This window comes from Zootoca vivipara, chromosome 5, assembly GCF_963506605.1.
Source record: "Zootoca vivipara chromosome 5, rZooViv1.1, whole genome shotgun sequence".
In the NCBI taxonomy this organism is placed as follows: domain Eukaryota; kingdom Metazoa; phylum Chordata; class Lepidosauria; order Squamata; family Lacertidae; genus Zootoca; species Zootoca vivipara.
Window position 1 is genome coordinate 48,335,334 of NC_083280.1, and position 25,680 is coordinate 48,361,013.

Consider the following 25,680-nt stretch of genomic DNA (forward strand, 5'->3'; position numbering starts at 1 on the left):
GGATTTTTTTAACTGTACTAAACACTATCCATTATTTCTCTGTTCAGCTGGTCAAACCAGAGCAGGTATATATGAGCCAGTGTCAGAACTATTTTTTAAAAATGCTAAAAGATCCCTTTAAGAAAAACAGAGGAAATTTGGGTGTAAATGCTACTAAAATAGCTATGAATATCTACATCCTCATACTTCAGATACCACTAGCATTTATGTAGTTTGCCCCTGCCCCTCTTGACTCCTTGTAGCACAATTTGATCCTGGTTTTAGTATATTACTCTATTAACAACCACTGCATACAGAAGGAACCTGCTTCTATGACTATAACAGGACTAGATTAAAGCTCAGGGCCAACTCAGATGATCACTGTACACAAAATAGCTGCGCGGGGGGGGGGGGGGAGAGAATGCACAAACGTTCTACACTGGACTAACCTTCAACTCATTACTAGGCAAAGGATCCAGCATCAGGAGTTCAAGAAACAATGGTTACTGTGGCATGCCAAAAGCTGAATGCTGCATGTGGCCGTGGGGGTATAAGACAAGCTTCTAAGGAAAACGGCAGGATTTTCCAGTAGCTACTATTCTGAAACTTCTGCGTGTAAATCAACCTTCAGCTCCTTTCCTATTTTCTGTACATTTAAGATAGATATTTAAGCAAAGTTACTTACCTGAAAAGGCTATCTTCCTCACCCACCCCCAATTGCAAGCTACAGTAGTATTGTACAGTTTCTCAAATACACAGCTATCCTTACTTTCTGTTACAAAAGCAACAGGGACCAAGTCACACACAAAGAGTTCAACATGCTGGTCATTTGATTACAGTGGGCTCAAGCATGCCAAACTCTCTATTATACTGTGGCTAAAATCTTCAGTCAAGTAAGTGTAGCGGCATTAATGCTCCTAATGCTCTGCAAGATTTAACTTGTCACAAACAAAAAAAAAACAATGAAATCTACAAGGCTATGTAGGATTTGAAGAGCTGAACAGTAATATCAATTACTGAATCCAATGTGGAAGACACATTTCAATTCAGACATTTGCTAGATAGAAAAATATCAGCAAGTCCTGCTATAAATTTTACAGGAGCTAGGCAACTTAGCAGGTGCTCCAACACAACGAAATATTGCATGTCAGGAAGCTGAGTGCCAGTTATATACCCTTCCCTATAGCTGACCCCTAAGGGAGGGACCAACCAGGTTGTGCAACATGATGCACAATTGGTAGTAACTAGGGGGTGTAATCAGGCAGATGTTTCTTGCAAAGCAGCTCATTGGTTGTTGCAAATTGCCAGAACAGAGTAATCCCTTTTTTGAATGAAGAACATGCCAAATGAAGACAAGCTAACCCTTTATATGCATAAAATGCCTTAACCACTATAAAAACATGATTCAAATTCAACCCAAATAAGTAATGATAGGGCTCCTCCACAGAGAAAACGTGCTTCTCTGGAGATATTTTTGATAGTGCTCTTGTTGGAATAGGCTGATGTCCCTATTCAGCACCTATTGACATGGCACATATATTAAATTGTTTTAAAATCACAACAGCTAGCATAAGAAAAAAGTGCATTTTTTCATCAATCACTGTTGTGCTACGTAGCTCTTGGATTTTAAACTGTCACATTCTTGCGGTATATAAACAATCCTGCTACTGATCTTCAAGCCTAGCCATCACAGAATGCAAAGGAAATTGTAATTCTAGCACATTTGCAAATCTCAAAATGTTTTCCTAAACTTAGTCTTCTGCAGCTTCTAACTATTACTTTGCTATTTTAAAAGAAAAGAGTTACTGCAGTGTAATCTTGCATAGGATTTATGTTTGCAACTATTATATTCTAATGTAAAATGACTACAATACAGGTCTTTAAACTCAGTAAGTACATTTTATCTTCAATCACATTAACTAGTGTCTGATGCACAAATTAGGTTTGTGCCATTATAATTTTTCCCAGCTGTTAAAAAAAATACCAGCAAATCTGTTTCAACCTCTACTGAATTATGGGTTTCCTTTGTAATTTGTGTATTAAAGGGGGGAAATGTACAGTGCTATGTTTCTATATAATGATACTGCACTGGTCTAGGAATGCAATTCCGTGTTTAAACAGATATGTATCCTCTTGACAAATATTTTTATGTGCAAGTTTATTTTTAAGATTTCTGTTTTCACTACTTTTGCTTCCTCTGAGGTTTCCTGAACTTTGGTGCAGTTACTCTAATGGTGCTGTAGCCAACTGCTACTTGAGGAACTGACTGATAAAACCCCCCAACCAATCCATGATTGGTGCTTAGATTGAACAGCGCCAATCGTCAAAACAATACTGAAGCAGCATTATCTATAATGGTGCAGGGGTGGTGCTGACAAAGATGTTACATTTTCCATCATTGTAAACATTCTTTTGTTTGTGGGCATCTATATAAACTTGTTTAAAATATACAAATAAATTTTATGAAATTTTATTTCTAGTAAGATTTGTTGCCCTTTTCTCTTCCCATATCGCTAATGAAAAAAAATTAATACTAGTTCAGTTGTCAAACTGCTGCAACAGCATAGCTCCATCTACGTAGATTAGAGGCTTACCTAGTCTACTGAAAATTGCAGCCCAGTTTTCCATACAAGTGCACAAATCTCCTACAGTAAGTATAAATAACAGTAGGCTCTGTTGCACTGGCCTTCATCTTTACCTGCTTTGAAAGGAAGTTAAATGCTTTCCCATAGGAAAGTTAGCTATTCAGTCACAACAAACAACAGAATCAAGATATTAATCCTGGCAGTTTCTAATCTCAGGACCCCGACATTCAGAATTTGAATGATCAGCTTCAAGGACAACTGAAGATCCTGCCTCAATATGCATGTCTTCCTAACAGGTAAATTGTCACCAATTGCATAAGCCGCAGTACTGCTAGATAAAAATTAAGATACCTCTATAGTCCAATTTGACCAAGGAACATCTCTTTAGAAGGAAAAAAAGAACCTTAGTAGTCTGTGGACTTCACAAGTGTTATTTCAGAAGTGTTGTAACTCCTACAATTTTGACCATATTACGTAACTTCATACCAGATTTATTTATTTTTCACATTTTTAGATTCTTCGGAACAAAGCCAAGAGGTTTTGAATACTTTATTTTAATAAAAGTTAAACATACAAAACTGAAATTAACACAGTCATAAAAATTACCTCCTCTTTTGTTAACAAGAAGAACCCCTCTCTATGGATGGATTCTAAGCTACTAGATATGGATTTTAGGCTCAAGTAAACTGACAGACATTTACACTAATCAGTGCATCAACAAATGCTGATGGTTCCTGATCTTATTTAATTCAGAAAACATTACAAAAGGGAACTACAGCAACATAATATACATGGGGAATGGAGTTCAGATTAATGAGCAAGAATTACTCTTGTACGAGAAATAACTAAATCCAGTCTTGTTCATTAACTTAACACCATATTTTACAAAAATAATTATCTACACTGTATACAGGGCTATACGTTAACTTTTTGTGTCAGACACATTTCAAGATTGAGAGAGACTATAACCCTAAGCAATACATATGGCAAAGGGAAGCAATTGCATCCACAAGATACAAATAGGCCTGGACTTTTACACATGGTTTCCCAAATAAAATCAAGGAGGGCCAGCAATACTAACGCAAGTTAAACCTTGTAAGAGGAACCTCCTGTTGCGTTTAAAACAGCTGGATAAGCACGGGGGGGGGGGGAATTCAGCACAATGCAGGTGACTTGCCATATTATTTATCAACATAAACACACTGAGTAATTCTCAAGAGGAATAACTATTTCTATATGTAACATTTGACTCTTTGAACACTTAAAAGTGATAATCAAACCTGCAAAGTGACTGAATACATCTTACGAAGCCTATAGGTAGGTCCTCAAGACCTATAAATCAAAATGTTCTGCTCCTGACAATAAATGTGCTTACCTGCTTGGCTCTAGCAAGTGCTTTTTTTCTGGTGAGAAACTTCACCTTCCTGAGCTTGGAGAAGATGGTGGAATCTTCAAGACTTTTGATAATACCCAACTGAGTTAAAGCAGACTCCCTGATTTGGGTAACTTGATTTCAGTGGGTTTGCTCCAAGTATGAGTTGGATATCACCTCTTGTGCTGAATTCAGAGATTCCCCTAGCTTTTCTCCATACTCCAGAGAGGGGAAGAGAAATCTACATCAATTTAGGATGAGCCTTGGAGAGAAGCAAGACGTCCTGCTGCTTTCGAAACTCAGTGCAAGATCTGGGAGTTCCCTCCACCACCCTCCCAACACTGCAGAGATTTTGGAAAGTGGGAAAACAGCAGTGTATCTTCCTGCTTTTCAGGGACTTTCGGAGGCTCACTGTGACAGAGACAAGCCCCTGGTTCCGCCACTATCCAGCCTGGGCTAGGGAAAAATGACAGGGACATGCCCCTGAAGTCACACTAAGGTTTCAGAGCATCTCAGACTTTATGTCAAAGGTCAAACCCCTCCTCAGGTGAGTCAATCATGAGCACAAATTTTGCTTACCAAGACCAGTCAAGCTTTGTGGAAACCCTCATTTGCTCATGAAGATGGCTTTTGTCAACACTTCCAGCACAATGCATTCAACCTGTAATCTTAAAATTTGAACTGCACTGTTTCTGGATTATGAATCATTAACTGGAGATTAGATGGCCCAGATTCATTACAAGCCAAGGAAGCAGATGCATATTGTGATCAACTAACAATTGACTTTCAAAATAGAATAAAATCCAGAGAAAGTCGTCATAATTGTACTAGTTCTGCAGGAGTTACAGTGCTTAACAGCTATCCTGCAATAAGATGGCAGGCCTGTAAGCACATAAGAGGGAGCAAGAAAGCTGGGATAACTATTTTATTTCACAACCATTTGTTTGATGTCATTCCCAACTAATGCTACAGGGATGGACACTTGAGAAATCAGACACTTCAGGATACTGCAAAGGGCATTTCTTCAACAGTCTGACTTGTACACTTTTATGCAATTTACATCTTTTAAGAGCAAAGGGGTCATCTGAACAGCTATTACCTTGCTTAAGGCTTGTACCAGCATAAGCCAACTGATGTCAACAACCATGTTCACTATGCGCCAATAGTTTACTTTTAGAAAAATAGAACAATAAAAAGGTAAATGTAAAGCCCTGCAGAAGTGATGTTAAGTCATTTTCTCCCTCAATTACTGGGGCATCAAATGTCTGACATTGTACTTGGATGTATCTTGGTACTGTGTCATAGGCTTGTCTGCAATTCCACATGTTCCAACTCCAACCTTCCCTGTTACGCTCTCAGGAGAAGCAAAGATGCTTCGCTTTACCTGTGGAACAAATTAAAAGCACCAATTGTAACATTTTCAAATTTCAACAAGTCAGCAAAGGAGTGCTAATATCAAATGTTCACTTGCATCATTCAAAAAGCAAAATAAAACCAAATTTTATTGATCATTAAACAGTAACTTTTAACAAAAAAGCTGTAATTGAAAATGAAGCACTTCTGCTCTGTTCATGGCACTCAGCAAGTCATATTTTCTCCCAGTGAACCACTACAGTTCTATAAGGGTCCTTTCGATGCACAAAGAAGGGCTAAAGGAAAACAAAATCTTTTTTGCCCCTATAGCTACAAACTTCAAAAAGTGTTACCAGCCTCAGTTTGCTGAAGTCTCTTCTGCATGCTCTGTTAAGGGTAGCTTTACAATGTGGCTGCTTATTAATGAACTTTACAGGCATGAACTTTACAGTGCTGCTATTGGAACGCTTGTTATCTGTTGTTCAAACACAAAGAATTATACTCAAACTTTGCTACAGAAATGGCTGATTCAAATATCCAAACAGCCGGAGTTTGCTCATGTCCTTACATGTTTGTGCTTTACTGGTCACCAGCACCCATTCTGGGCAAAAACCATAGGAGGGAGAGTCATCAGACAAATCAGATATCCCTTTATCTGGCTTTTGCTTATTGGCTGTAGCAGTCTCAGGCAGAAAGCATGTATTAGAAATGTTTCCATAGGAAATAATGGAAATCATCTGCTTGTTATGCAAATGCTTGCCTAGCAAACAATTTCCTGGAAACGCATTGTGCTCGGAAACTGGAACCTGAATGCATATCCATTAGTTTATCCCACCTTATTTGCAGGGACTCAAATTAAGTGTAGTGATATTTAACAATACAGTGGTACCTTGGTTTATGAACACAATTGGTTCCGGAAGTCTGTTCATAAACTGAAGCGTTCATAAACTGAAGCGAACTTTCCCATTGAAAGTAATGGAAAAGTGGATTAATCTGTTCCAGACAGTCCGCGGAGTACTTAAACTGAAGCGTTCATAAACTGAAGCGAACTTTCCCATTGAAAGTAATGGAAAGTGGATTAATCCGTTCCAGACGGGTCCGCGGAGTACTTAAACTGAAGCGTTCATAAACTGAAGCATGGGTGTAATTGGTTCCGGAAGTCTGTTCATAAACTGAAGCGTTCATAAACTGAAGCGAACTTTCCCATTGAAAGTAATGGAAAATGAATTTATCCGTTCCAGATGGGTCTGCGCCGTTCATAAACTGAAAATTCATAAACCGAGGTGTTCATAAACCAAGGTTCCACTGTACAGTGGTACCTCGGGTTACAAACACCTCGGGTTACAAACACTTTGGGTTACAGACTCCGTTAACCCTGAAGTAGTACCTCGGGTTAAGATCTTTACCTCAAGATGGGAACAGAAATCACACGCTGGCGGCGCAGCGGCAGCTGGAGGCCCCATTAGCTAAAGTGGTACCTCAGGTTAAGAACGGTTTCAGGCACAGCATACAAATCAATATGGCTAACCTGATCCAAAACACCCACCCACCCACCCCACTCAAACACGAAACAAAGACCACCATAGCCAATCACAAATGAACAATCATACCCTAGGCCAACTCTAACATCTCTCACCACCAAAGGAACACAAGCGAACAGCAGAGAACCTGCACAAGTGATGCTGACAAAACCCCCCACATACATTAAGTAAAATAGAAACATCGTCACCCGACCCCACCCCCACCCATCTTTCCCCAATCTACCTCTTTTCCCCTTTTCTTCCCAATGTCTCAACAAATGAAACTGATTTGTAAAAATGTTATCAGAGACATTGCACATACTTTTGTAAATCAAGAAAATCTTTAATAATACTGTAATAATAATAAAAATAATAAAAGAACGGTTTCAGGTTAAGAACGGACCTCCGGAATGAATTAAGTTCGCAACCAGAGGTACCACTGTAAGTTAGGAATATTATAAACAGATCTCTCCCATGGTATATTCCAGAAACAAACAGCTTTGCCCATAATATTCTTTTGTCTTTGTTTGGGGGATTACTCCTGTGCTGCCATACATTTAACACTGCTCCTCTTCAGCAAGACACCTCTATCAGCAAGCTACTAATGCACAGCATATACAAACCTGGCCTTTTTTGTTTTTTGAATAAGCTCTGTTGTTGAACTGCTGCCATTTGACTTTCTGGTCCTCTCGCTCTTGCTCTAGTTCTTTGATTCGCTGGGCCTTTTTCAAAGCTTTCTTCTTTTTATATTCTCGTTGCTGAGCAATCATTTCTTTTCTAAAATGAGAAATGGCACTGCAGGTTACTTATGTACCTCAGTTTCCTCTTCAGAAAGTCTAAGGGCAGTAATGTGTCATGGCAAGGTGGTTGCTATACAATCAGGGCAAATTTTCACAAAACATCAAACATGAAGAGATTAAGCCGAGGTGGTTAATTCTGAGTTATCAATACTGCCTTACATCCACATCTTTACCCACCAGAACTGCCTTCTTTTTACAACACTGGCAGTTCAGCCACAGTATACAGCAATGGTTTTGTATGGGCATTACATCTACATTGCAACCAACTGGAAGCCCCACATCACCTTTGCTTTAACTTCACTTTTGTTCTCAGAACATGTAGATAAAAGCAAGGATACACTGATTAAGAGAGTCTCACCTTGGGCTAGGTGAATGTAAAGATAAACTCTCAGTACAATGGGGCTTCAGCTGTCCAGGCCCATTTCATTCTCCAGCTGTAGAAAGTGCTGTCATTCCTTCTGTAAAGCAATCTATGCATTGCAAGTTTCAATAAAGCACAGCAATCCTACTTTCATGCACTACTACGAATAGCGGCTCTCTTTCAGAAATCAGTTGAAACTAGCTAATGCCTTGCTAAACACAGAGCTCAGAATTTGTCCCAGGGGAAATATACTACTACACAGGCATGGAGTTTTGGAGTTCATGAGACTAACCAATTCAGCACAATAAGCATTAAAGTTAGTAGCACAAACCGTAACACCTTCATCATAATCTCAATCCAATCTATGTATATGTTCACAGTAGGGCTTGAGGATAATTTAAGAACTGCATTTTTAAGAACTAACCTAATTCACTCCATATATTCCAATCCAAATTTAAATACATATTTTCGTTTGGATTTTTTTTTAAATCACAGATTAATGTGAAATTGGAAGGGACCTATGAACAAACACAAACAAAAATGTCACAGAACAGAAACAGACCCATTTGTCCACCCCTAGTTCTTAGTACCAGTTCAGTCCTAAGATGGCAAAGACTGTTCTGGACTTTACAAGTTTCCCTGGGTTGGACCTCTAAAATTGGGGCAGCCAAGCCCATATCCTAAGGCATTATTTAATTGGGGGGGGGAATAGACAATGTGCATTACCTCTTTCCCAAATCTAGGGTAACTACGCAGAGTACGGTTTAATAACATCTAGAGATAGTGTTGACTTCTATGACTTTTTTTGCTGTAAAAATCACCTTTGGGAAGAGATTATTCATCAGCAAAGTAGCCTTACAGCTTTTCTTATTGCTATATGACATACTGAGCAAACTGAAAACTGTTTCAGCCACTTACTTGGACATGGGTTTGTTGCCACTGTCTTCCTTTGCTTTCCTTCCCTCTTCCACAGGTTTCAGATTGAGCAGGGGTGTGACTTCAGCATTGCCATATCCCGAAAAGGTGACTGCAGCTGTGCCATTCTCTTCATCTATCTCTTCAATTTCAGCTTCATAACACCTGTAAAGATATCATGGCTGTAAGCATGTGAGTAATGGTTTACAACTCAACCCTACAAAACTTGTATTTGCAGTGATTAATATTAGTATTAAATTTCAGGACATTCCTGCTTCATTTTGGATTGGCATTTCAAGTCAAACACTGAAAACATAAATTCTGTTCAGTTCAAGAATTGTCTGGTGCCTGGCACACAAACTAGTTACAATCCAAAAGTCCAAGAGCTCGTTAAGTCAAGCAGTTTGAAATAAACTTCGGTTCTGAATCTTCTGTTACCACATACAGTGGTACCTCTACTTACGAATTTAATGCGTTCCGAACGCACATTTGTAAGTCGAAAAAAATTGTAACTCAAATCCCATAGGAATGCATTGGGAGAAAAAATTCATAAGTAGAAGCAACCCTATCTAAAAATTTGTAAGTAGAAAAAATCCTATCTAAACCACATAGAATCATAGAATCGTAGAGTTGGAAGAGACCACAAGGGCTATCCAGTCCAACCCTCTGCCGAGCAGGAAACACATCCAAGATGGCAGACGGAGCTCCATTCGTAAGTAGAAACATTCGTAAGTAGAGTTATTTGTAAGTAGAGGTACCACTGTATATATTTTCACCTTCACACATTTAACCTGATTTTTGTTTGATTTTGTGAGAACTAATTTGTTTAATAGAATCTGGAGAATTTGTGTTTGGCTGTTTTATCATTTGTACTGATTTTCAGCACCACAAGAGGCATTCAGCCACAATACCCACGTATTTAGAAGTTCTATGGGACTTACTTCTGAGGAGATATGTATGCATAGGATTACAATGTGAGATTGTAATTTGACAGAGGTTTCACTGCCCTCATATAATCTCCCTCTCTGAAAGCAGTGAATTACTAACGTAAGAAGATGGATTAAAAAAAGCATCAAGTAATGTAGGGTTTGTGATAGTAACTTAAATGAAGATAATCAAGGTAATTATCTATTTTTCTCAATCACATCACCTGATACTCAAAAGCAGTACATGCTTAAGTAAACTAAGTGGAATGTCTGAGTCAAGGCATCTCAGGGGCCTAAATGGAGAAGCGGAAGGCCATGGCAAGAAACACCCAAACCTTGCAAAAAACCACCCCTGATGGTTAAAAAATATCTCTATCAGCAGCAGGTAGGTCAAAGGCAACAGGACCAGGAGGAAATGTGTTGGTTCACACATTCACTTTCTGCTGTCAGCAAATGATACCAAACAGAATGACTCTGATGGGTTTACTGCTGCATCCCACTCCAGCAAAGACCAAGGTAAATTGAATTTCTCCTGGTGGAGGACCATCACTGATTCACTTTGGAAATGTGCAAAAGGATACACCCTAGTGGCACATCACTATTTGTGAAGGGAGCTCTAAAAGTCTTTTTTCAACCCTCTGAAAATATTTGCCTGTGGATAGTTTTGGAAAGGATGTTAAATATCCTGCTTTATATTCCCTTACAACAACCACGGATCCTCCCAACAGCAGCAGCCTTCTACATGTACACAATTGTGAGCAAGGACCTCTGCTTTCTCTAAGCCCATTCCCGCCACCGCTTCAAAGATTAAGGGGGAGAAAGCAGTGGAAAAGTTTGCTGCCCTATACTTCTTTCCCTACTGCCACCTCAATGGTTCCCAAGTATCCTAATACAATCTCAACTGAGCTCCAAGTTTTGAAGTAAATGACATTCCTATTAATGTTTTCAGATTAGTGATGAAATGTATACGCAACAGATTTCAGTTACTGCACACCGGATTTTTCGAAGGTGGCAAATTTTTAAAGATATTAGAAACCATATTATATTCTACAACGGTCTAGTCAAATTAAACAGTTAAAACAATCAACCTAGCTCTAAAGTTTAATATATTTTGTATTTGAAAAATACAAGATCCAATCAATGATTTTTACTGAAGAGGGGAGTATAAACCAAAGGGAAGTATCTTACCATGGAACTGTATTATTTCATGTTACTGTTACAGAAGTTTGTTTCTACACTTACTGTCCATCTTCACTCCATATTGCCATACATCTGTCTCCAACGTTCCATGTGTGACTTGGAGGAGCAGAAGCAGAACTGTCAGAACTTGCAAGTGTTTCTGAAGGTTGTGTTGAAAGAAGGTCTTTGGTTAATTCTATAACTTCCTGGGGGTGGAAAAGAATAAGTCGTCAAACATAGTTTAAGTAGTCTCACCCCTGCCCATACATGAAGACTATTTACCAACTATGGTATTGCTGGCAAATGGTAGCAGACTGAACAACACATGAAATCTGTTTGCATAATTTACAAAAGGTTTTTCTATAAGCTTTGGGAATCTGTCTGGTTTCTTAGCAAGTATCTCATACTACTCCCATAGCTCATCCTAATTTTAACATTGGCGGAGGGCAGCAGGGAAATTTCTCGTCTTCATTTTCCTCTTTGCATTACAAATGATTATTATATTTAATGGAACAGTAAAAAGTAGACTGCAGAAAATGGCACACAACTACAGAATGGAGTTTTCAGCTCTCCTTCCAGTGATAAAGCAAGGATTACTGAGCCTTTTAAAAAAGAAAATTATTGTGCAATGAATGCACTGGGTAGTGGAAGAAAGAGGTTTTTCAGCAGGTCAGTTTTCTTGTTTGAATACTGAAAAACTGTACTTATGTGAGAATAGCCAGATACCAAGAATGAACACATAAAGAGAATACTTTTCTTTATAAAATACATATGAGCAAGGGCTCAGGAGTTTCCTGCATATGTTTTTTGCTATTTAGAGATCATAAATAAAACTATTAATAGACTATAGCTATAGGTAATAAATTACATGTATTTTAGATTTTTAAGTCTACTGGATTGTATCCAATACTGTTGTCCTACTTGTGCAACAGAACTTCTCTTTCCTTTCCTTCCCCTTGTACCCACTCAAAATCTGTTCCAGAAGGTTGGGGTAGCCTTTGAAGCAGACTTTGGGGGCATGCAGGGAGAGGAGAGGAAGGTAAAACCCATAACACATTGTTGTCAAACTAATCTCCCTCATCTACTTTTTCCTTCCTTCTGCTTCTGCTTCCCTTGCTCTTTTTCTCTTGTCCCTTTAATTTGTAACCATGGGGCAGGGCCTGTGCATCATTTCATTTAGGCAGTGAGCCTGCCACCACCATTGAACTTTTGACTGAGATGAGCTTCTCTGAGAGAGCGTATCTGCCTGAAAGGTGGAATAAAAATAGAACAAATTTTAACAAGAAAAGGAATAATTTAATACATATGCACCTTTCATATCTGATGTGATTAAGACTTGTCTTTTGTCCTCAGATATTGGCAGCTGAACAATAAGCTTGTAAAAGGCTGCTCTTACATGTAGAAATGGCAAAGAAAACATGAATGAACAAACAGACCATATGACAAATTCATTTGCAAAATACAGTCTAAGAGGAACAAAGAGCTAGAACCACTGATGACTGTTTAGTGCTTGCAAGGCACACCTGAATCAGATTCTAAAGATAACAGCACACATAATAGTGCATTATCTAGTATTCTAAATTTGTTTCCTAAAAGACTCTAGTTTACCATGTTTTTCAAAAAGCAAAACTCAAATGAACACACAGATTAACATTCACTCCAGGACAGTGCTTTTCAATTTGTGGTAATCATTCCACCTGCCTTAATGTGAAAGATTACAAGTAAAAAAAGGCATTTAGAGATCAGTGTTAAAGTACCAGTACTAAAAGACTCTGCATACAGCACTTAGCAATATATAAAAGTATGAGGTTGTATTGATTAATCAGCTACATTAATCCATTAAAACTTCTTAGCAACTAAAAAGGTGCCCCAGTTGACTGAGCAGAAGGTTTTTAAAATATACGTATTTTCGGCACACAAGCACTCATAAAAATTGTGGGTGGCAAACACCATCATTTTTTTATTCACGCACAAGCAAATGCCTTTTCTGAGATAATAACTCTTACAATTCACATGTGAATCGTCTGAAAACAAAATGGCTTATTTGTTCATTTTTTTCAGGGGTCGGCAAACTTTTTCAGCAGACCCCTCATACCTTGTTTGGGGGCCGGACTATATTTTTTTCTTGGGGGGGGGAATGAATTCCTATGCCCCACAAATAACCTAGAGATGCATTTTAAATAAAAGCACACATTCTACTCACGTAAAAACACCAGGCAGGCCCCACAAATAACCCAGAGGGGCATTTTCAATAAAAGGAAACATTCTACCCATGTAAAAACACGCTGATTCCCGGACCGTCTGCAGGCCAGATTCAGAAAGCGATTGGGCCGGATCTGGCCCCTGGGGCCTTAGTTTGCCTACCCATGATTTATTTGACTTATATGCCCCCCTTCATCAAAAGATCTAAGGGCACTTTATTGCTTCAGAACTCTCATTTTTACTCAGGTGCATATTTTATGTCAATTTAATTGCCAAAAATTCATACAATTGAGATGCCTTTAATCACTTTAATGAGGTGACAGCCCTAGTTCTTTGTGAAACTTTTAAAGCCCAACATTTAGCACATCTCTTGTTAATATCACTGTAGTAAATTCTTTGCCACTGACAGTGTAGACGATGCTCTTCACTATACGTGTAAAAACATTTAAGTTACAAAGCTTTTTTTTATTCTCACCTGTAAGTCTTTTTTGAGTTTTAGTAAATCTTCATTTTCTCCATTTCCCGTCAAGGCAGCTTCAACTTGTTGGAGTTGAGCTTTATAGCTAGCTAACTGTTTTGCAAGGTCTTCCGACATCTGGAAAGGGGGAAAAGGCATTACAAAATACTGAGGGAAGTCTGTTTGAAAACAGTTGCAGAGGCAAAATACTTAATCACTAATGACTTAGTGCAGCCTTATCAATAACAGAATATTTATGTAACTTGCCTTGGTTGGAAATTCCAGCTGGTCCACAGCAGGCTTCCTAAATAATGCCAGATTACCTTGGCAGTAATCAAGTTATAAGGTAGTCTCTTTTGTATGGTTTGTTCCCTCACTTTTTACAGGACATCTCACCAATGTTGTAAACCAAACATCCACCATGTTATCCCTGTTCAGTTACTGGGTTGCATTTGGGGGGCTCTGTAAAACTTGACTTTTTAAAAAACACAATGATACTGCATAATTTCCCCATGTGTAGATAGCCTATCAAGGAACTGGCCTATCTAGCAGCAGTCCAGTAGGTTTGGATGCTTGTTATGGGCTGTAGAGACTGCTCCAGTTATTTCCTTTGCCAGGGTTCATTTCTCCTTACTAAGAATCAACTCCATCACTTTAACCCTTCTCTTTCCAAATAGCATTATCTTTATATCAATCCCAGCCCCCTGATGTTGGGGAGCAATCATCATCAGGAGTGGTGATATGGTTATATTCAGGAAATGTTGACTGGATTTTTTTTAATCTGATGCTGTAAAGCATAAGTGCAAAATCTCCAGTGTGTCCTAATTTGGCCCATGAGGCCATTTCCTCCAAGAGATGCCCACCTTATGTCCCTGCCCTATACCTTATGCCATATATTACCGGTACATATGGTGTGAGGCAGGTAAACTATGTTTTTTGCCCAAAGTAAGATTTGCAAGTACTACCAAGCTATAGTTGATTTCAAGCCACATGGGTTAATGAAATAGGGATTACTGCACTGGCAAGCACTAATTGGCAACGCTTCCAAAGCTTTCTGCCTTTGCCCATATGTTTTGATTTCAAACTGGACTGCAAATGAAAACTTTCACCTATGGTGACTGAGAGCCCCACCTACCTCTCAAAGTGGCCCACAAGGGGTGAAGAATGTCAGGATTCAATTACGGTAGATCAATTGGGGCTGGTAAAGAACTGCCCACTTGGTTACAGAATGTTACCTTGTTTTCAGAAGCCTGAAAGCAAGTTTGTTTTTACATTTATAGATTCAATCAGAACAGCAATACCTGGGTGCTGCCAAACTTTCCATGTTTGGAAGCACACAATACCGTAGGACATCTCCCAGAAGAGCTGCAGCACTGACATTACTCTCTATGTAATCTACCCCTTTTTCATCTAAACCTATCATTATAATATAACTAGTTACCAAAAATACTCTGATTAGGACCAAACAAGCTTAACATGATATGAAAGCTTTCAGGCTACACAGAATTCTTCTCTACTCCAATATTAAAAACAATAAAATATAAGGAGAGGTTGTTGTTTTGTTTTTCAATCTCAAAGAATTACTTAGGAAAGCCCTCTGCAGACTACTGTACCTTGTGTTGCGTTAGGTTCATGTTGCGTCTTTTTGGTTTGCGAACGTGGCAAACTTCCAGTTTTCGCCGTGTGCGCAGAAGCATTCTGCGCGCTCCGCACATGCGCAGAAGTGGTTTATTGCGCTCCGCGCTTGCGCAGAAGTGCCACTCTTTTTATGGACTTTTTGGGGTGCAAATGGCACCCCCGGAATGGATCGTGTCCACAACTAGAGGTACCACTGTAATTATATTAGACCCATGCTTTTTGCAGATACTTTTAGGTTTCATGGAAGCAATAGAAGCTCCCATCACAATTCAAGGGACTCAATGAATCTTTGCTTCTAGCTGACGAAATACAGTGGAACAATACAATGGACACTCGGGTTGTGAATGTGATCTGTGCGGGAGGCACATTCGCAACCTGCAGCATTCACAACCTGTGTCTGCGCGGGTTGCGATTCGGCACTGCTGTGCATGCGCAAAGTGCAATTTAGCACTTCTGCGCATGTGCTGAAACCCGGAAGTAACCCGTTCCGGTACTTCCAGGTTCGGTGCGGAGCACAACCCGAAAAGATGCAACCTGAAGCGGCTGTAACCCAAGGTATGACTGTATTTAGAAACCACTTTTCCTTCATTTCCTTGTTTATACCGTCATGTGCACACGATTTGCCCAGAATCCAAATCAGAGCTGCCTTTAGGGAGGAGAGTGGTTCCTCATGAACCAGAAACATGACTCATGTCAATAAGGAGTTGTGCCTTCAGTGTTGTGGACCCTATTCCATGGAATGCCTCCTCCACACAAGAAGGCACCAACCCTACTGAATTTCAGGTGCCTGGTGCAACCTGTTTATTGCAGGAGACCTTTGCACCTTGAATCCTTCTTAGGTGTTTACAGTTTTTTATTTATCTGTTGCTGTACACCACCCTAATGGTCCTGTTACTTAAGGGTAGCTTACAAATAGATTGAACAATCTGCACATTCACAGCTTCTCAGTTGTATTCAGTTTTCCAGAACACAGTCCTTGAGAAGTATGACTATTCAACTGTTGTGAACACAAGAGTCATTTTCAGCGTCATACTGGACAACCAAACTCCTTTACTAAATCCTTCTCTCTTAGCATTAGTTCCCATAAGGAAATTCACAGCAACACATGGATTGTGTTTATGGATCTAGCCTTGGAAAAGCCTCTTTCCTCAGTCTTTGTCAAGGTGACAGATACAAGATGGTACAGATCACAGAGTGGGTGAGGCATGGAGCAGAGCTGGGGTGGAACTCTTGAGCATCACACTAGTGCTCAATTTGGAAATATAAAAACTGAAAGTAATCCAAACACAGATCCTTTGTTAAGACACAAGAACTATCCTAGTCCTTTCAACACCGGGTGTGAAGTTTAGAAAACACTATCTGTACAGAATTAGCAAAAGCCAAATTTGGTAGTTTGACCTACAGGTAGGAATAGCTGGAATAGCACGTGACCTGACGTACTATTTTTCTGGGGGTGGAAAGTGTGGAAAGCAAATTCTGCATACCAACACCATCCTGTGGACAATACACTCTTTATAGTCACATTACACAGGATACAACTCGCCACAAAAGGACATGACTCCAATTAAAAGGACATACGCCGAAAAAAGCCCGCAAAAGCGGTGCCATTAAAACCCAGCCGTCCTGCTACAAAGGAGCGGAGGTTTCGGGACAGAACGGAAGAGCCGAGACAGACCTCCCGTAAAACAAAACAAAACAGTATAATCCTTGGAACACAGAAGGCGGCGAATCTTGTAAGCCGACGAAACAGGCCTCCACGTGCGGGAAGCGCGCAGACAATGGCTGGCCGTAGACAAAAGTTCAGGCGGCGGAATCACGGGTGACCCGCCGGCCGGGCCGGAAGACGCGCCTGGGCCTTAGGGAGGGCGGGCCTAAAGGAGGCCCCGGAGCGAGTGAGGAAGGGGCCGAAGGCCTGGAGAACGGGAGCGCCGTGTACGGAGAGGGGAGGTCGTGATGGAGAGCCGAGGGCTGAGGAGAGCGAAAGGCCTGCCCGCCTTCGCCCCGCGAGAGGAGAGGGAAGCTGGGGGAAGGGCCGCGCTTCTCACCTTGGCCTCGCGCGCGTAGGGCCTCTCTCTGTCCCGTCAGGCCTCAGGAGAAGAGTCTGTGCTCGCGCGCGCGCGCGCACCACGCGAGATTTGCCTGCCCCCGTCTGACCCCCAACAAACGTCGCCCCCTCCCTTCTTGCTGCTTCTAGCGACGACGCAAAGAGCCCGGTCGGCGGAAATGAACGCTCGCGAGAGGGGGAAGCCGGACCTGACGAACAAGCCGGATCACATGACCACTCCGGGGGGGGGGAAGCACAAACCAAGAGGCGGATCGAAACCGATACTTCCTACTCCCAATTCCGTTTCCTTGGAATCCTCCATGTGCGGGGCGTGAGTGGCGGAAGTGCAAAGGAAACCGCTTAATAAGCGGCGTTCGGCATGTGAGAGTCAACCAAAAAACCCAATCTCGCTGTAGGGCTTATTATGTAAACTGATCGAATCTTCTAGGGGGAAATCGGAACAGAAATAATTATTTTAGCGGGGGGCTCGCTGCTTTTAACTGACTTGTTCTCCTCGCTGGTTTCTCGCAGGCATCTGGCTGGCCACTGTGAGAACAGGATGCGGGACGAGGTGGGCCATTGGCCTGACGATCCATTGGCTCATCCTTTGTTCTTACGTTATGCACCTGGGAATAAGCCCTGTGGGAACCCAGCAGAGCAAGACTCTTAATCTCAAGGTCATGGGTTTGAGCCCCACGTTGGGCAAAAGTTTCCTGCATTGCAGTGGGTTGGACTAGATGACCCTCATGTAGATGACCCTCATGGTACATTCCAACACTACAATTCTATTATTCTAAAATATAAGCCCACAGGCAGGTACAGTCTTGTTTTAATTATGCAACCAGATCAGCCTGAACAAATTTTAAAAGAAGTGAAAGGGGGCTTGGTTAAAAAAAAATGACTCTGGCAATCCCACCCACGATTGAACCCAATGGGGTTTGACTTTACGTCAAGGGTTGGCAACCTGCAGCCCACGGGCAACAAGCGGCCTACGGGTCGTTTAAAATGGCCCACGAGCTGCCCTCAAACTGAGCCACCCGCTCAGCAAGTCCCCGTGCGCTGCACTAAATCAGCGCAGAGCAGGGACTTGCTTCCGCGGTGCCAGAAATTGCGTTTGCTGAGCCGCGATACAACCCACGGAGCGATCTCCGCAGGAGTGAACCGGCCCAGGCGAGGTAAATCTTGTCGACCCTTGCTTCACGTGATTTTGGCTTTAGGTGTGATCCCTGGAATGTAACCCCCATGTAAATTGCATACTCTTTGCACACATATCCGTCATAAACACATATACTGTACATATTGTGGGACCACAATGCTAAGATTGGAGATAAGCTTCTGTCTGCTTTCACAACTTTAACTTTGAAGCATGTGTCAAAATGGCACTTGGAAAGTAACCCAGTCAGGATCTACCCTTCTGTGAGATCCAGTATCCCACGTCCGGTGGAGGCAATTTTGAGCTGGATGGACCACTGTTACTCAAAATAAGGCAATTTTCTTTTGTCATGACCCTAACACCATCCTCCAGCAGCCTCCATGCTATACACCAGAATCATCCCCCAACCCTCCATAGGGTTGGGTTTTTGTGGGGTGGGGTGGAAAATACTTTTTGGATTAGATGCCTTCTGTTTGTGGTACTTAGGATCTATTATTTATTTCTATTATTCTCAATCACAGTTTTATTTCCTAGCTCAGGTTTGTATAATGATCTTGTAAAGATAAAAATAAAAAGACAAGAAGCCCCTCATCTTTTGCCTTAATGAAAACAGTCAAAATTGCTGCTAAATAGCAATGAAACTTCATATATGGCGACATAGATATTAAGGGTGTTTTAAGATGCTAGGAGTACCTGCTGTCAGGGCTGGTTCAGCTGCAGGTCAGCATGGAGACTCGGAGATGAGCAGTAAAGTTGATTCTTTATTCAAGGAAACAGAATACAAACAGAGAAACCCATGAGCAAGACTGTCCTGGTAAAGCAGTTGCCAAAATTGACAATCTGTGCCTCCCACTTCCCCCTAAATCTCCTCCCCATCTGGCTGTTTCTCCATGAGACTTAAGCTCCGTCAGGGAGAGGCCCACTGTGCTCTCTGCTACATGCAAAGCCCTCCGTGCCCTTGGAGACAAGTGGGGTGGGTCTGAATAGAGTAGGACTGGCAGGCTCCTGAGAATCTGTTGCAGCCTCAGCCCCCACCTCCTTCCCAGCTGCCTGTCCTACATCTGCAGTGCTTTCTGCCTCTTCCTCTCTCTCACTCAAGCCTGTTGCTTGCTCAGCATCCAACCATTCTGTCCCACCTTCATCCTCTGACCTGTCTCCCATGTCTCCCTTGGCTCTGAGCCTTCCTCTTCTGAGGCTTCCTTAGGGGGTTCTCTGGCTGGAGCCTCCCACCACTCCTCCTCGTCCAGCCAGTCCCTGGACTCAACTACACAGCTGCAATTATAATGTTATAAGTGTGTTATAAAAATGTGCCACCAGATGGTGGTGTGGAGCTCAATGGCAAAATGCATATATATATAGAGAGAGAGAGAGAGAGAGAGCTTTTTTATCGCATTTTTTATATCTGTGTAGATCCAGTGCCTGACACCTATTGATCTGAGACTCATCACTGATCAATCAATCAATCAATCAAATCTTTATTACGGTCACCAACCAGCACAGTAAATTATTGCATTACATCATCAAAATTAATTTTTTTAAAAATAAACTAAAATAATTTATCTAAAAAGGATCGTCATTTGCTCTTTAGATAATATATAAAAAATATTTACTATACACTATAAATTAAAATGACTGCCATTAGTACTAGGAAGGAAGCGGAAGATATAATTTTAAGATAAGTACACACTTTAAGGATCATAGTCAGCTTAAAGGCAACACAAAAATTCCAAAAACAAAAACACTTTTAAATATCACTTGTGAAAAACAACTTTTGAGTTTTTACAGCAGCTCATTCTTTTCTCTCCCCTGCAAATGTCTGTGCCAATGTCTGTGCCAAGCACTAGATGGCAGCTCTGCTGCATTTGCACAAAACCTTCCCTCCCAGGTTCTTTGACTGTGCTGTGTCTATATATCTCTAATATTTTTGTTGTTGTTGTTGTTTAGTCGTTTAGTCGTGTCCGACTCTTCGTGACCCCATGGACCATAGCACGCCAGGCACTCCTGTCTTGCACTGCCTCCCGCAGTTTGGTCATAACTTTTATATGCCTGTTGTCTTTGTCCATGGAGTTTTCTTGGCAGGGATACTGGAGTGGCTTGCCAGTTCCTTCTCCAGGTGGATCACGTTTAGTCAAAACTCTCCACTATGACCTGTCCATCTTGGGTGGCCCTGCATGGCATAGCTCATAGCTTCTCTGAGTTATTCAAGCCCCTTCACCACGACAAGGCATTGATCCATGAAGGGGATCTCTAATATAACTGAATGGAAATATATCTTTCTAGGGGAAAGCAATTCATTTATGTCGACTTGGGGTGTGCTTAGCAGCTCCTTTTTTGTGTTATTACATTTCTTATTAAACTTTTTTTTTACTATATTACCCATCATCATACATACACTCAACACCAAGTATTGCAAATAAAATTAAGTTTATATGCTTTTAGGGCATATTTCAGGTTGCTCTTATGGCATCTTTAATCCCTTGAAAAACTGCCTTGGCTGCCAAGCCAGAATGTCTGGAAAGATTAAACATTCTTTGAATGAAGAAAGGTAGGCCAGTCATGCAAATAATTTAGAGGCAAATACTACCCATCATTTGGCACACACACCTTAACTGCTCCTTCCCTTCCTCATTGGCAAAGATTTGCCACTGGCCCCTTTGTCTTCTGTTCATCTCTAAAGGCAGAACCACTACTACCTGCTGTCCTTGGAGTGGAACTTGTGGCAAATGCCCTCTTAAGGCACACTGGACCAAACCCGATGCATTTGTGTTTGGTTAAACACATGGTTTTTAGTTTGGCCATACAGGCCACACCCATACCATACATGTAAATTTCATTTGTATCTCTTTAACGTTCCCCCCCCCCCCAAGAAAAACATGGGAGCTGTTCTTTACTCCTTACAGAGCTGCAATTCCTAGCACCCTTAACGAACCTCAACAATGGTGGAGGAGTTGATGGAGCTTAAATATAAGTTTGAAATGTGTCTGGAAATTTTGCTCTTTTATGACTATTTGATCTTGCTTCCATCAAATAGAGCAGCACTACTTTCCCAAAGACAAGAAGACCGAAATGCAACATACACAGTCAGTTAGCAAATGCTTAACAAATTAAAACACTCATCCAAACATTTTCATTTTAATCCATGGGGCAATTTCACTGCAGGCCAGGGTGATCAAAAGAGACCCTTTCTGCTTTAGGCATTCATATTGCAGAGCTGGCTATGACTAATAAACGAGTTACTTCCCACAGTGCTACTGATGACCAATTTGTACAGCTAAAAGGAACAAAGCTAACACAGGTCGTGCTCGACATAAAGCAACCAAATCCCAGGCATGAGTCAGAGATTGTGCATGATATTTTACAATAAATGAAGGGAACGGGCAGAACCACTTTTCTTGTGTACATAAAGACAATGGGGCATAAGGAACAGCTTGCATTGACATTGTTCACTTTGCGGTGATGGGGTGTTTTTTTTGTTTAATTGAAATGGTTTCTATCAACTTGTGTGTGTTCTTGCATGCACCCTGTGCAAATCTATTCCTCAATAGGTAAAACATCATAATTGGAAAAGAAGAAATGTATTTATATGATAATAATATTGATAATAAAAGATCAATAGGCCAACTAATCAAGGACATGGAAATACAGGTATTTCCCATTTCTGTTGTCCAAATTTAAAGTGGCATCTAGTTTTCTGATGACCAGGATCTTGAAGTCATGAATTCTCTCAACCAAGCCAACTAGGCTGCAGTATTTTCCAGAATTACTGATTTGGTTTATTATTATTATTATTATTATTATTATTATTATTATTATTAGACTAAGTTTCTGTTTAATTTATATTGTTTGCATTCTCTCCTTTCCCTGTTTCTTTAGCTTATGATAAGGTTTATTGGAGACAATCACTGATATGAATTCTGGCATAATTTTTGCATGGTGTAGGCAAATGGGGGAAATGCACTACAGTGGTACCTCGGTTTACAAACACAATTGGTTCCAGAAATCTGTACTTAACCTGAAGCGAAAGTTCCCATTGAAAGTAATGGAAAGTGGATTAATCCGTTCCAGACGATCCGTGGAGTACTTAACCTGAAGCGTACTTAACCTGAAGCGAACTTTCCCATTGAAAGTAATGGAAAGTGGATTAATCCGTTCCAGACGGGTCCGCGGAGTACTTAAACTGAAAATACTCAAACCGAGGCGTACTTAAACCGAGGTATGACTGTAGTGCTGTTCAGTAAATTTTTGTGCAAGAGCTAGCTGAATATATCTCATAGAGCGGTGCTATCACATTGTTATCAGGGATTGTGTTACAATATATGCACCAGTGAATGCAGAAAATATCAGCTGTCGTGTGCGTTCTACGGAGCCATAAAATGGTCTTGAGAATGAGCATGTGCAAAGTCTTACACTTGCATGACCTGATGAGCTCCTCTGGACTTGGAGCTGCTAAGTTGGAAAGTACTCTTTCATCAGCAGAATAAGCCTTTCTCCTAGCAGAAGCAAACCTTCGGTTCCAGCCCTGTGGCTAGGAATTCCACTTGATATAATACTATTATGACAGCACTGCTCTGCATTTCTCCTCTTTTGAAAGAGCTAGCTGTCCTGTTGTTTTAAAGATCCCAGTGAAGAAACCAAAGGCCACTGTAGTTGTAGTTTTCCTCTTTCTCCAGTGTAGCAAGATTTAATATTTTGAACCTGGACAAACATCACAGGGATAGTATGGGTGAAAAAAGAAGAAGAGCAAAAGTCTAATTCCCCCATGGAGCCTCGTTTTTCCTTCATGACGCATGTCTTGCCAATATTTGAGCTGCCCTCTTCCATCGTCTCCCACAGTGCATGCTACTCTGGCCTGATCCCTTTGTGGAAAAGTGTATTTGAATAAAATCCCCAGGCAACTGGCATGGCATGACACTGGATTAATGTAGCCCAAAGGGGCTGGAGCTACATGACTTCAGATGATGGTGACTTCTGTGGCATAAATTCTTCAGCAAGATCAGGTAAACCTGTCACTTTAGAGGAAACTTGGGGGTATTTATCTTACAGCTATGACTAATCCATTGCACTGTGACTCACTCTGTGATGCGTCATCAGAAACCTCTCAGACTTTCTAGCGGTTCAGTTAACAAACCAATACATTTTTAAAAAATCAATTTTCTCAAGCTAATTGGATAGGTCGCCTTAGTACTCTGGTGAGCTGCATGTAATGAAACAGGAGGGTCAATGGCCAGAGTGCGGGTGGCATAAATCTGGGTCTGAACATGTGCGAGGTTGCATTATGGCACCTACCACATGGCAGCGGTGACGGCGAAGAAAGCTTACTTTTCTACCACCATTGTGTCCACGAGTAGCCTTCTGGAAGAGCTTTTCCAAGTGGGGTGAATGGGCTTTTGTCCTTTGGCCAAGTGAGCACTGCTCTGACACCCTCAGCAGCACTTTAAGGACAAAATTCCTCAGAGTTGGATGCCACAGTTGGAGCATGTCCAATGGTGCTTTCCACTGCACTGTCTGCTCCATCTGTGTCAGACCAGTTTTGATTATTGCGGCCTGAGGCATGGGCGTACCCAGGATTAAAACTAGGGGGGGCACACCAGCCACGCCCACGCCCCCACACCACCCGATTGGCTGGCTGGCAATGACATGGCCAGGATCCCCCCAGGAGGCATGGTCAACATCCACACACCCCAGAGGAGAGGGAGCTGGAGCTGTTGCCGAGGCGGCACACGGAGCCACTCATGCTTGCGCTTCTGCCTCGCCTGCTCCTTTATCGGCAGCAGTGACTAAAACGAGGCAGCAGCAGCGAAGCTGCCTCCGTCAAGGGAAACCTGGACTTGGACCTGGGCTAACTTCAGCCCACACTCCTTCAAGTCACAGCAAGCACAGCACAGAAAGTGCTGCCCCACAATGCTCCGCGGCACTTCATTTGCATACATGCATGCTGACACTTCACACCTGTATTTAAACCCTAAATGTCTTCTAGACTCCAGATATCTGAGAGATCCTCTCAGGTGTTGATAAGCTGAGGGGCTGCCTTGGTAGTTCCACCTCCCTCAGAAATTCAGGGTGGTTGGCGCCCCAGCAGATGGCATTCTGTGTGTCAGCCCGTCCCTAAATTGTGGACTTCTCTTCCCACAGAACGGCATCCATCACCTTCTCTATACAGCTTTTGGTGAATACTGATGATGCACCTCTTTACCCCATGTGCTTTTGTGTCCCCCCCTCCCCAGGATGTACCCTATTCTTGTGATTGTAATTTGTTTCATATGTTTTAACACTGAATTTAAATTGTTGTAACCTGCCTTGGCACTTGCTGGTGAAGGGTGATATTTGAAGCTGAGGAAACCCCGGCCGCTATAACGTTGATGGGTAAGCCCTCAATACTGAGCGGCACTGTTTGGTGCTAGTAAAAAAATAATTACTATGTATAAAAATACATGCCTTGTTAAGACCACATCTACTTTAATTAGCTACATTAAATAAACAAAATTGGAACATGAAATAATTATGTTTTGCTTCCGATATGAGCTTAACGATAATATTAATTGCCTTTCAGCTTGAAAGACACCCAAGGTGATAAACAACTCAGAATTAAAAAATGAAACTCGAAGGATGCATACTTATTTGATGTATATTGAACAATGTGGGTCTTACTTCCAAGAAATCATGCATAGGATTTGTCTACCCACCATTGAGTCCCCTTTCCTCAGGGCCATTGTTTATTCACATATATTTTGTTGGGAGAAAAATTATTCACTTAATACAGAGGTTGTCAACAAGATGCTCTCCAGATGTTGGGGTACAATTCCCACCAGCCTTTGCCTATGTGGCCAATGACTGGGGTGATAAAAGTTGTAGTCCAGCAACATCTGGAGGGAACCACATGGACTATCCCTGGCCTAATACAACCCAAGTCTTAAGGAACCTTACTGAGACAAAAAAAAATTGTGATAAATCACCCTGTTATGTTTTATCAACTATTTTCCCATTGCTGATCATGTATCAAATACAAACTAACCATGAATTCCTGGGCAGATACCATTTGATAGCCAGGCCAGCAATTAACTACTGGTGAAGCAGGTCTCTTCCCAGTAGCAAAAGTGTTCTCTTGGCCTTCCTGGGGAAACAAGGCTCTAATTTATAATTCTGTCTTGTTCCATAGCAGAATGGATAAGGGAGTGGGGAATGCTAGAAGCTTTTCA

The 25,680-nt window shown here is 41.3% G+C and overlaps 1 protein-coding gene across 2 annotated transcripts; it reads right to left on the bottom strand.

Moving 5' to 3' along the window:
- Positions 1-105: 105 nt before the first annotated feature.
- SMNDC1 (survival motor neuron domain containing 1) lies at positions 106-17,473 on the bottom strand. 2 transcript variants are annotated; one of them, XM_035133200.2, is made up of 6 exons: positions 17,333-17,473; positions 13,668-13,787; positions 11,054-11,196; positions 8,889-9,050; positions 7,433-7,586; positions 106-5,320 (listed from the first exon to the last, which is right to left on the bottom strand). In XM_035133200.2, exons 2-6 carry the CDS (start codon positions 13,785-13,787, stop codon positions 5,183-5,185), a joined length of 717 nt encoding a protein of 238 aa, XP_034989091.1. In that variant the 5' UTR covers positions 17,333-17,473; the 3' UTR covers positions 106-5,182. The 2 variants fall into 2 exon arrangements, with proteins under 2 accessions (XP_034989091.1, XP_034989090.1); XM_035133199.2 differs by lacking the exon at positions 17,333-17,473 and having other exon boundaries at positions 13,668-17,269.
- Between the last annotated feature and the right edge of the window lie 8,207 nt (positions 17,474-25,680).